This window comes from Pyrus communis, chromosome 15 (genome assembly GCF_963583255.1).
Source record: "Pyrus communis chromosome 15, drPyrComm1.1, whole genome shotgun sequence".
In the NCBI taxonomy this organism is placed as follows: Eukaryota; Viridiplantae; Streptophyta; class Magnoliopsida; order Rosales; family Rosaceae; genus Pyrus; species Pyrus communis.
The window spans coordinates 6395554-6408979 of record NC_084817.1 but is presented as its reverse complement, the minus strand read 5'-3'; the positions used below and the strand labels follow the sequence as shown (position 1 = coordinate 6408979).

The window sequence follows — 13426 nt, the reverse complement described above, 5'->3', positions numbered from 1 at the left end:
TGAGCTAAGAATAAGGGCCGGCTAGACAAATAATAATGCTAATACTAATGGAAACAACTTGTCCGACAACCATTTATTGATGCTAATTAGTTGAACATTAAAAAAACCCTCCTTCCTGTGAATTAAAACCTAAAGATGTGCGCTAACAGTATAAAAAGCAACAACACAATTTTTTATGTCAAAATATTCTCTTTCTTGTCAATTTAAAACCTAAAGATCTGCGCTAAGCTAGAAAATATAGAATGCTAGCCATGGGCCCAAACGTTGTGCGTGTAAAAATATTTATCTGTTATTTAGTACAAAAACAAGCGAATGGGAGGGCGTTTTAGAGAGGTTACAGCTGGTAAACAAGAAACTTTTGCTTGAATTTTAGTACAGACTAGCAACATTATCCACGCGTCGCTGCAATGTCATCTCACTCACTTCTTGAACAACTTATATGACAGCCATGCATTGATCCTTTTGCCTGTCAATTTACACCTTAAAGTTTTAAAATTTCATCATCTTACACCACAGAATAAAATAATATACAAGCCTTGTCTGTATACTCCAACGTTCAACCAAGTAGTGCTGAGCAGACTTGTCAACCGTTGTTTTTCATTCATTTTTTATAGTCCACCGTTCGTCTAAATTGCCATCACATGACGGTAGGTCGTCGGTCAAAGTTCGTAGGCCAAGCTCGTCGCTGCACAGAGTTTTATGCAACGGACATGAGATTCCGTCGGCTAACTACTCTTTTACTAGACGAGGGTTCGTTACATAAAAATAAATTTACGCGATGGAGATGATCTCAATGGACGGATTCTGTTTGGTTGTCATTTTATATTAAAATAAACTATGGGATAATCCAACGAGATCGTTCATTGGGAATAAGTGATTTAAGAGATGACTGTTCCGGTAAATTTATATGATATTTTAAAAAAAAATATATATATATATATATATATATGCATTAATTAATTAAAAATATAATTGGAAAATAAAAATATTAAATATCAAGATTAAAAAAAAAATTATATTGTCAAATAATTTTCGAACATTATCTACCCTAAAGGAAATAGGGTGCGCTTGATCTCACAATGAGCTAGCAATAATATAGTTCAAATTCGTATTTGACGAGAATCTAAGCCTTCTCACTTACTAATGAAGAGTAATACCATTAGACCGTACTACTAAGTAGCTATGGTCAAATTGAAACTAAATATATGCAATCCAAAAAAAAATTGTTCGTTCAAATAGAATACAAAATTTAAAATAAAAATAAAAATAAAGAGTTGTAAGCTACGGGAGGTCTTGATCACTATTGGAGAGGCTCATCGGACGGCTGCACGGGGGGCTCGTGGGACAAATGCTGGGGAGGCTCCTGGGATGATTGTACAAGCTCGGGCGGCGGCGGTGGAATCATGATGCCAGAAGCTGATAAGCTCTGGGATACGATCATGAAATACTAGCAGACTAATTCCCTTTGACATGCCAACTTCTCCTTCACCTGCTAACGTCGAGAGTCAATCTCGGTCGCTGCAGTGGAGCGCTCGATGAAGAACATGAGCCGACTTCCCAGACCCGACCCACCTCGAGGCAACGTATTTCCTTGCCATTCTTCGGCCAACCCTGTCCATCAGCACCTAGAAAGATGTCAGCTCCTCCATAGGCACGTCAGGATGCTGCTAGGAGAGAGTGGCGAGGTACTCGTCCTTCTTTTGTACCATTGAAGCCTAAAAAAAAAAACAAAGAATACAAAGTTACATCCATTGGAATTTAAACCATAATTAAAGCCTTTAAAAATAAGATACAAAGTTATGGAAGGATACTTAAATAAATCCCATCTGCGACCTCGTTGCCATAGTTGGCATAGGTTTTCCTTCAGACCACCACCTCCGGGAACTTCTCCCCAACCTCCCGCTGTTCCTAGACCCTTGTAAGATGGGGTCGAGATAAAATTAAAAATACAAATATTACCTGGAACTTTTCGGTCTCAAAGTGGGTGCAAAGCCAGTGCCACTCGCCCACCCTCTCCAAGAATTCCTTGAGACGGTCTGCCCGTGCTGTCTCTGGTGTCGGACAGAATTCATAGTACTTGTGGAGCTCGTAATTCCTAACTCTCACAGTTGGTAGAAGAAAAGGAAAAACAAAAATCAGTCTTTTGGGTATGAGGGAACAAGAGTGCACCAACTTGAATTTTACCATATGTTATGGCTCATCTAATTATTCCAACGGTTAGTCACTTAGTATTATGGTTTATTTATATTCTTCTTTATTTTTAAGTGTGAGGTATTGGGTTCAATTCTCGTCAAATGTGAATTTGAATCACATTATTAATAGTCTATCGTGAGGCTAAGTCTACCACCTTTTTTCTTTAGTGTAGATAATTTCGTTTGTTAAAAAAAAAAGTTTCTTTTGTCGGTTCAATTTTAGGGTCAAATTGGTAGATGGCTGATTTGGTGGTGCTTTATCAATCTGAAGAAAATAAGGTCTGGTTTAAACTGCTTATGTGGATTCGACCAAAAAAAAAAAGAAAAAAAGCTGCTTATGTGGATTTTTTTTATTTTTTTTTATTATAAATTTTTAACAAAAATTCTTAAACTTTTTATTAAAAATTCTACTACCTATAAACGATTTTAAGTTTTTGTCCAACGTATACACTTTTAGTTGTTAGAAAACAATTTTAACCTTTACATGAGTAGTCTCAAACTAATTATAATATGAAGGTCTTCTATAATGATTTAAGTTAGTTTGATTCTTATATATAGAAATCAAACATCTTGAGTTTGTGGCATCTTGAATTTGATTTCTATAACAGTATTGCAATAGTAGTGTGAGTTGATAAAGTTGAGCCCAATCTACTAATTGTGGGACTTATCTATCATTTTATGAGTTTGATTTCTATAAAGGTCTTCTTATAGGGTTTGATTCTTATATATATAAATCAGACACCTTGAGTTTGTGGCACTTTAAGTTTGATTTTTATAACATTATTGTAATAGTAGCGTGAGTTGATAAAGCTGAGTCCAATCTATTTAAAAAAAACTAATGAAAATAGCTTGAAAATTTTGAGTTTTAATGATAAGGACAAAATAAAGGGTAAAGTGGATAGTACTAGGATTGACTTTTTAGAGTAAAAATGTGATTTTTCGTTAAAGTGAATAATATCGTGAGTTTTTCGTTAAAACTCCCATCAATTTATTATGGGACTTGTCTATACGTGTTTTCTCAAAATTTATAGTCATTTTATGAGTTTGATTCCTATAAAATTGTAATTAAATTCAATTCTCTAGTCTAGTGTGGAACACCGAAGTTATCTGGCAGAATAGACACATGTAGAATCATTTTTTTTTAATAAAAAATAGAACTTGATAGACATCAAATCGTGTCTGATTGTAATGCATCTTTAGTGATCTTAGATTTTTATCGTTGTATATATTTGTAATCAGTTCTATTCGTTGATCTAATTTACCCCTTTTATAGTGTTTTTCCTTTAAGAGACATTAAGAGGGAATTTTACAGTATGCTAGAAATATGTCTTGTACATTAAGTGTAATAATATAAGTAGTTAAATACTTAAAAAGAAAAATTAACTACTTATATTATGACACTTAGTATACCAAATTGTATTTTCGACACACTAAGCCAATTAAGTATCCTAGCAAGGTTCTCACTTTCTTCCCCTGACTTCTTTTATAAATCCTCCTTGCCTACCGTTCATATCTCAATCGTGGGCCTCTTCTTCTTTCTTTTCTTACGTTTGTTTTGGTTCTATTTGTTCTTTGGGTAAATCTATGTTTATTACCCTCATGTTTCGTGGTTTTCAACATTTAGTACATCAAGTTTTTTTCGTCTCAAAGTCATACCTAAAGTGTAAATTTTGGGACAATCTTATGCATCCGTTAGTCAAATTGTTAAGTCTCTCGTTAACTGTGACGTGTCACCTATGTGGACAATGACTGGGCGCCACGTGGGTCCACATGGAATTTTTTTTTAGGGGTTTCAGTGACAAAAAAAATTCAAAATTGAAAATTCGCGACCCTCCATCTCCGTCCAAAACCCTACCCACGGGCCGTCACTCGACCTCACCATCGCTCCACCTCTCACGTCATCATACGTTGCGCACACGTTTCTGGGAAAGATTGTCGTGAAGCCATCGCTGGCGATGGGTTGGGAAAAAAGGAGGATCGAAGTGGGTGAAACACCACTTTATTGTAAGTAACCTACCTTTTTTGAACTGTAGATAATATGGGTTTAGGCTTTTGTTTTTTTTCTATGGTTTCTGGAATTGTGTTTTGTAGTGGGTTGTGCATGTGGTTTTGTCTTCAATCATGGTCCCCATGGTTTTGTTTTCACCTTTTTTTCTATGGTTTCAGGAAAAAAGGTGGAACTGTATTCATGGTCCCCATGGTTTTGTTTTCACCTTTTTTCCTCATGGTCCTACTAGTGTTTTCACCTTTTTCCTCATGGTTCTACTAGTGTTTTCACATTTTTCCTCATGGTCCTACTAGTGTTTTCACCTTTTTCCCCATGTGCCTCCAAGATTTTATGTTGTTTTCACCTTTCTCCTTGACTTTGCAGCCATGCCCGAATTATTTAGCCTTAAAATTAACCACGATGGGAAGTGGTTTGAAAGTGCATATATGGAAGGGTTTGAGGCTTGGTTTGATTACGTAAACAAAGACATCATGTCTTTTTTCCAGATTGATGAAATGGTTAAGGAGTTAGGATATGATGGGTTTATGTTGTATCACTATAGGATTCCTAAGATGTCTTATTGGGAGGGATCAAGGCTTATTGAACGGGACCAAGATGTGGGTGAAATGTGCAAGTATGTTCCAAGGGTTAGGGAAATATAAATGTACCTAGAACATCTAAGTCCGAAGCAAGCTGCCTTGAAACATAAGTTTTTGATGAATCTAGATGAGAGTGCCATATTAAAAAAAGGTGTCATTATAGAATATATTGAGGAATTGAGGGTGGTGATTTCGATTACAAAGGGAAGTGGATCAAAATTGAAGAAGGGTAGAGCACAAGGAGGTGCAAATGACTTAGAAAAACGGCTATGTCTTTTGAATGAGATAGCCTACAATGGTGAAGATGAACATGAGGCTGAAGCAACTGAGGGAGGACAAGGAAGTGGAGATGAGTCTGAAGATGGTCCTCTCAATACTGATGATGAAGGTGATGAAACTAAAGAAGGTCACGAAGCTGAAGAAGTTAATGAAGGGACCAAAGTAGAAGCTAATGAAGGTAAAATTTTTGAAACATTTATTTTTACAAATTTAATTTCAGTATTCAATTATTTTTGCAAAGTTTAGGTTTTAAACAAAAATGCATTGTTTGTGGTAGTAAATGCAGAGGATGACACTACAGATAGTGAGTTTGTGGACAGTGACTACAGTTTGGAAGATGATGATCGTCGTGCAGTAGATGATACAACTGTAGAAAGTGTCGTTAGAGATGCTGAAAGGGGTGAAAGGGTTGGGAACCAACATCCAGAAGACGTTATGAATGCAAGGGATGTAGAAGACGTTCCCCTTGATGATGAGAGACAAGACTCAGATGGCCTACATAATGTTGACGATTTAGGTTTAGAATGTGATGAGAAGGTCATCTACCCTGAGTTTAATGAAGAAGCGGACAGGGATGATCTAAAGTTTGAAGAGGGATTGAAGTTTAGAGATGCTGCATAGTTGAGAAAGGCAGTGTGGTCTCACTTAATTAAGCATAGTGCACCTTCTATTAAGCTAAAAAGGAATGAGAAATGGAAGATTAGTGCAAGGTGTAAGAAAAATTGTCCATGAAGATTGTATGCTTCCAAGATGTACAATGAAGATTCAATACAAGTGAAAACTTATGTTGGAAAACATGAATGTCGGAGGATTTGGAGGGAAAATCCTAACTGCAAAGTGGCATGGCTTGTGAAAAGGTATGTGGACAAATTCAGACTCAACCCAAGCATGCCCATCACTACATTTATGAAGACAATGAAAGAGGAAAGAATGGTTGAGATCCACATCAAGACAGCCTACAGAGCGAGAACACAGTGTTTGAAAATCCTTGAGGGGAGTAACATAAATCAGTACACAAAGTTGTGGGAGTACTGTGATGAGCTTAGGAGGACAAACCCGGGTAGTACAGTTCAGATGAAGGTGCTGCCCTATGATGATGCTCATGTGATATTTCAGAGGATTTATATTTGTTTGGGGGCTTGCAAAAATGGATTTAAGAATGGATGTAGGCAGCTTGTAGGGTTGGATGGTTGTCACTTGAAGGGAGTGTTCAAGGGCCAATTACTGTCTGCAGAGGAAGGGATGCAAATAATCAAACTTGGGTTATTGCATATGCTATAGTAGGGCTCGAGAACAAGGAAAGTTGGGTTTGGTTTCTGGAACTGCTAGCTGCTGACTTGGGAATTGTGAAACAACGTGCTTGGACTTTCATTTCTGACAAACAAAAGGGTTTACTACCAACTTTTGAGAAGGTGCTGCCTAATTGTAATCATCGGTTATGTGTTAGGCACTTATACACCAACTACAAGGCAAATGGGTTTAAGGGGAAAGGATTAAGGGATGCCTTGTGGAATGCTACCAAGGCAACAACCATCGCTGATTTTAGGAAGAGTATGGTTGAGGTGAATAGGCTGAATGAAGAAGCTTAGAAATGGTTGGAGAAGAGACCAGCCTTGCATTGGAGTAGGTCACACTTTGAGACACACACTCAGTGTGACAATCTCTTAAACAACCTCTGTGAGAGCTTCAATTCTTTTATCCTAAGGTCTAGGGACAAGCCTATTATTATCATACTATAAACTATAAGATTTTTATTGATGAGAAAGATATGGTTGAGAAGAGATGCAATGAGGAAGGATAAATGAGCTATCTGCCCAAAAATCTAGAAGAAGTTGGAGGAGTAAAAACTGAAAAGCTCACACACTATAGCTACATGGTTTGGAGGAGAAAAATTTGAAGTGGATAAAGGCAGAGGCAATGTATTTGTGGTGGATTTGAATGGGTGCACTTGCTCATGCAGAAGATGGGATTTGACAGGCTTTCCTTGCATACATGGTTGCTCGGCCATCTATTATGCAAGGAGACAGCCTGAGGAATTTGTTTCTTCTTGGTACAAGAAGGAGAAGTACTTTGAAGCTTACGAAAACTTGATTCAACTCGTCCAAGGCATGAAATTTTGGGAGCCATCTGAAAACAAATGCATTCTTCCTCCAACTTTTAAAAGGCAACCGGAAAGACCAAAAAAGATGAGACATAGAGATGGTGATGAAAATGAATTCAAGTTAAACAAAAGAAGGCAAAAAATTGTGAAGTGTAGTGTTTGCAAGGCCTCGGGACACAACAAGGCCAGATGCCCTACCACTCATCCTCCTTCAGCTGCTAGAAAATGAAGAAAAAGCAAGAAAAAATGAGGTATAATTTTGATATTTTTTGTTGATTTTTCATTTCTTAAGTGAATTTGTTATTTGTGAAGTGTAGTATCTGTCAGTGCTAATGCTATATGGGTTCATTACTTAGGCCTCAACATCTAAGGCATCACAACTCTCTCAGTCATCACAACCATGCACTCAGGAAGCTCCACAACCTTCATCTCAGCCAATTCAAGCCTCTCAAACCATTTCAAAGTCTATTGCAAGAGGTCAGAAAAGGAGGAGGAAGGTTCCATGATGCTACTTTAATGCTTTAGGTTGTTTAAGGGTTCATTTTGTTATAGTTGAACATGCCCTTAGTTTTTTTGGAAACAACTTTTCGATAGATCTTTAGTGTTTTGGACAGAGTTCAATTAGTTGTTAAAGTTGACCCATTAGTGTTTTGGACAGATCTTTAGTGTTTTTGGAAGAACACCTTGACCCATTAGTTGTAGAAGTTGTGGTCTTTTGATACTTTTGTGTGAATTGGAGGGTGTATATTGAACTTTGGTGTGAATTGAAAGTTGTTGACAATTCAACTTTGTTGGTAGTTTAAATGATGAATTTGCATATTTAGAATTCAAAGTTTGTTTGGAATTGAATTTGCAGATTTGGAATAGAAAGTTCTGGTTTTTTTTCCTATTTAATTTGATTTTTTTTTCAAAAAATCTTGGCTGGAAAAAATGTAAGGTACATGGTTGTGGGGAAAAAATTTTGGGCTGGAAATTTTTTTTTTGAACCCCTAAAAAAAATTCCACGTGGACTCACATGGCTCCCAGTTATTGTCCACATGGGCGCCACGTCACAGTTAACAGTTTGACTAACGGATGCATGAGACTATCCCAAAATTTATACTTTAGGTATAACTCTGAGATAAAAAAAACTTGATGTACTAAATGTTGAAAACCACAAAACATAAGGGTAGTAAACAGAGATTATATTCTCTTATCTTCTCTCTTTTGCCCTTTCAAAGGTGGTTGCTTAGGCTTTGGCTTTTGCTTTTTATCTTGCTCATATAGTTTTTGTATTCTAATTTGAGGCCACGAAAATATGCTAAGCTCCACTTCCGTGTCATTTCTATTGGTGATTTTCTTTATAAGTATCGTAAACACAAGTTACGTGATATATCATTTTACGTGTTATGATAAAAGTGAACAATATAATTGAAGGTTCTACTTTTGAAAATATGTTAATAAAAAACAAATTCACACGTCTATCACTTTAAAAAATCCATTAAAATCCTCTGAAATCCAAATTGACTATACCCCCTAATAACTTGTGCAATTTCACACTTGCAATAAACAAAATTTGCGTCAAGTTAGTGGAGTAATGCGGTGAGTTTCAAGTTGCGGTGGTTGTTGGCAAGTATGCATCAATATTTAGAATATTGGTATAGGTAGAAATATCGATATGCAAATTTGTGAAAATATCAATATCGGTTGCTTTCGATGGAAATGGTGGAAATTTGCTCAAAAACGTGAAAAATTAAAATGAAACTTCAGGGAATATCATATGGCAGTTTGTCGATATTACTGATATGTCGAAAATATACATGAAATTTATCCATTTTAACCAAAAATTAAGAGTTTCTCTGATATAGAGTGACGTTTAGACTTTACCCCCTTTCCCTTATCATTTTCTCATTTTTCCGATCTTTCCATAAAAATATTGGCTTGCACTGAAAAAATTTCAAACACTAATTATAAATGAGTTGGTTGAGGTGCAAAATCAAAGATAATAGTAATACTAATTCCCTCGGAAATGTTCTTTTTTTTTGAAGAATATATTAATCTAAACTACTCAAGAGAGACGAACTTGAGTGTAAAGGAACGAGACACTACATTAACTAACTGACCTAACTCATATTTGGTTCAAATGATATAGTTATGGAATCAAAATTATGCCAAGGGAACAAAACCCATGATCCCTGGGGTTGCAAATAACACAATTTCATCAGCTGGTGTGGGCATATGGGCCAAGGTGGGAATCAAATGTGGGAAAATGATATTGCACATGAAAGCGAGGCCAACTTAGGGGTGGGCAAACGGGTAGTGGAATCGCGGGTCAGGGCAGTTCCAATTTTTTTGGAGAGTAAACGAGGCAGGGCGGGGCGGGGCAATGGCAATTAAGGTTCGGGCCCGAGTCCAAATATTGAGAACGGGCCCCCAGACCGGCCCGTTTCTTAGTCCATCATCTAAGATCCCATCCCCCAGTCTGTAACTCAGACTCTTTCTCGTCTCCTCCCACCCGCAGAATCCCTGTTACTCGTCTTCTCCTCCTCGACCTCGACGACATTAAACTCAGAACCGCCGCCACCGTCGCACCACCTATCTCTTGATTCTCCTCCTCAATGAAGACCCATATCATCAGCACCTCGAGATGGTCAAACACCACCATCGTCAGCGCTATGCGAGTCGAAGTCGACCACCATGCTCTTTGTTCTTAGTCTTCCAATGTCTCCTTTCATATCTTAATTTTATGCAAGATTGGGCATCTAGCCTATCTGGGTTTTCATTAATCTGTAGGTACCGTATTGTGGGAAATATGAGATGGGGTTTTTTTTTTTCCTTCTTTTTTCTGAATTTGTTGTGGAGTTTAGACTTTAGTCTTATCCTTCTTCGATTTTGTTTCTAATGTTTAGATTAAGGAAAAATTGAAGGACAATGTCTCTTGCATGTTGTTATCTGTATAGGGATCTTGCAATCAAAGGGTATAAACCCAAATCCATTTTGTTGATTTTGAAAAGGAACTAGAGACAAAGTGATTGATTTTGTTGATTTCGGATAAAGGGTGCCATGATTTTATATGTATGGATCCACAATGGGAAGTACATACAAGGCGGTGATGGAGTTCGAGTTTATCGTGATGGTGAAGTGGATGAAGGACTCGAGGAGGTATCCGAGGATGGAGGAGACGTGGACTTGCTAGGAAGCTGAGGCACCCACACTTGGACCCGCATGGACCCGTAGGACCGGCCCGTTTCAAAAGGGTCAGGTTAGGTCCGGATCCCATTTTGAAAAACCCAAAACCCGCCCCGCCCTGCCCCGTTTTATTTACAAACAGGTCCGGTCCGGTTCCTTCAATTTTGAGCTCGGCCCGGCCTATGCCCACCCCTAGGCCAACTGGTGGGAGTTGTTTTAGTAAGTACTTTTTGAATAAGTGCTTTTGAGTTGAGGAAGCAAGATTGCCACATAGCAAGGAAATGAGTTTCTGAGACGATTAAAGTTTCTCAAGACAAGGTGACGAAATGTGACACAAAAGGACACACAGATTGCAGATCCGTAAAACCAGAGGAATGGCTTTAAACCAATTATTTTGGCTCTGGAGAGATCGCATGCCATGGCAGTGCTTTTTTGTGGTAGATGGGAAATTAACATATCTAAAAAATATCCAAAGAAAATTAAAAAAATTAGAGGTGAATCGGTATTCCACTGAGGTCTACCTGCAAAATTTAGGGTCAAAAGCATCCACCAAACTTGACTTCCGAGGGCTAATTAACAAATGCGACTTCCTCCCAATATAATGTGAATGAATTGGTCTGCTTTTAACTTGAACAACTCGAAGTCAGGATTCCCTACCGAAAGTTGATCACTAAAATGCATCTACCAAACAACTAATATTTTTTTATTAAACTCTAGCTGAATCGAGAACCATATCAAAAGTCATAGAGACATGATATCAATTATTAACAGACTTTTTGGTCATGAGATAGACATAACTCATCATTTTGATCTCTAATATTTAAAATCGATAAAAGTGGTTACTAAGTTTGTCGACCGTTAATTATTTTAGTCATTTCGCGAAAGATCTCTATTAAATAGGATTAAAATGACAAACATACTCTCAATTTAATAAACAATAGGTCAAATGATTTGACAAAAATTAAGAGTATTTTTATTATTTTATCCTTATTTAGAGAAAAAATTTCACTAAATGACCAAAATAATTAACGTGGACAAAGTTAGGGACTATATCTATTAATTATACATCACATAAAAGATAATCTTAGAGACTATTTTGAATAAAAAACCTATTATTGATATGTTAATTTATGTTATTGATATGAGTGTCGAAATGAATACTGTTCCAACTACAGTTTAGCAGACTCCTTAAAATATCGGATGTGGATGTAACATAATCAGAACGTGTTAGTTGTAGAAGAGAATGGTTCAAAATATACAATTAAAACACAATATTATTTTCCAAAAAATTTCACAAAAAGAGGGGAAAGCACTTGAGAATTGAAAGGAAAAACAGAGTAGATATACACGGAGGCCACAGTTGATTTAATTTTTAAATTACACAATCCTAGATTTGTTTGACTTTCGAGCATCATTTGTTATGGGGAGAAGAGCAATTTGCTACGATTTTCTGGGAACTTAAAACAACCAAATAAACTAGAAATTTATACTGAAACATGGGAGAAATTTTTTGTGAATTTTTGTTCCAAAGTGTTTTTGTTAAATTGCAATAACAGTATAATTGTCATTTTCATCGATTGTCATTTGCATGTGAAAGACCTCTGAGACCCTTCTGACGATCTGAACAAGTGGCGGCGGAGAGGTATTTATTGCCTCCTTGGATGTGCAATGACTAGGTATTTAGCAAAGAAGTTTTTTCTTGTGAAACGACGTCGTTTTGAGACAGATAAGTTTTAAAAAATAATAATAATATAAGACTACTATTGCATGACCGGCTACACATTCCACTTTTACTTTGTTACTTATTTTTGGAACAGTAAATTCGGCACAAAAGCCGATCTACCCCCAAAGAAAAATTGCAGACTACAACTTTCAAATAAATAAATAAATGTGAAAGGTTTCGGATTTGATAGTTCAAATTCGTGAGTTTGCTTGATCTTGACCACAAACATGGTAAGATTACCCCATAAGCTCTCCGGACTCAGAGATGCCACTAGTTATCCCAATTTTTTAATAAAAAAATATTTGCAGAAGATAAGCGTTTTAGTTGACAGAAAACAATTTTAATCAAACCAGGGACATGAATTAAACTAGTTAGTAATACCCAACAGATACTTTTGCTTAATGGTGTCTAAAAAAGATTTCATCACAAAGCCCAAAGGAAGGCCCAAAGCCACAATTGAGGCCGAACAGCTAAAGAAACAGGTACAGCCCAAAGCTAACAGCAAAGACACTAGAATAAAAGGAAAACTAATGAAAAATGTTTGAAAACTTTGAATTTTAATGATAATGACAAAATAAAGAGTAAAGTGAATAGCACCGGGATTGATTTTTTAGTGTAAAAATGTGATTTTTTGTTAAAGTAAACAGTATCGCGGCTTTTCATTAAAACTCCCTAGGATAAAACCAGGACGAGTTTACAGCCATGGAAAGCCAACAGCAAAGACACTACAATAAAACCAGGACGAGTTTACAGCCATGGAAAGCCAACAGCAAAGACACTACAATAAAACCAGGACGAGTTTACAGACAGAAGGGTGAAGAAGAAGAAGACGACGGACAAGCGTATCAACAATGAACATAACCTTCTGCAAAATGACGGGAGGTCACAATACGATAACAAAGTAACCTATATACGAATCAGAGCAGTTCCAGAAAATGTGACATGATAAGAAATTGTATAACGAATTATCAAACCTGATTTCCCACAGCTATTCATCATGGAATTGCAAACATATTATCAAATGAATGTCATCATCATTATGTCGAAATTACTTAAAACCCAGAAATGTTTTCTATGAAATCTTTGGAACATGAAAGAGAGATGAAAAACAGAATCAGACAGCAAAATAAGCCAAATAAGTTTAAAAAAAAAAAAAGACTGCTATTGCTAAAAAAATTAAAAACTACCATTGCATGACCGGCTACACATACCACTTGTACTTTGTTACTTATATTTGGAACAGTGCATTCGGCACAAAAGCCGATCTACCCCAAAGAAAAATTGTAGACTATGGCTACATGATATCAATTATTGACAGATGTATTGGTCAAAATAGTTCTTGAGATAAGCATAACTTATCACTTTAGTCTTTGATAT

At 36.6% G+C, this 13426-nt stretch overlaps 1 protein-coding gene across 1 annotated transcript; it reads left to right on the top strand.

The window, feature by feature from the left end:
* The first annotated feature begins 5807 nt into the window (after positions 1-5807).
* LOC137716954 (uncharacterized) lies at positions 5808-6646 on the top strand. Its single transcript, XM_068456293.1, has 2 exons — positions 5808-6137; positions 6227-6646. Exons 1-2 carry the CDS (start codon positions 5808-5810, stop codon positions 6644-6646), a joined length of 750 nt encoding a protein of 249 aa, XP_068312394.1.
* Positions 6647-13426: the final 6780 nt, after the last annotated feature.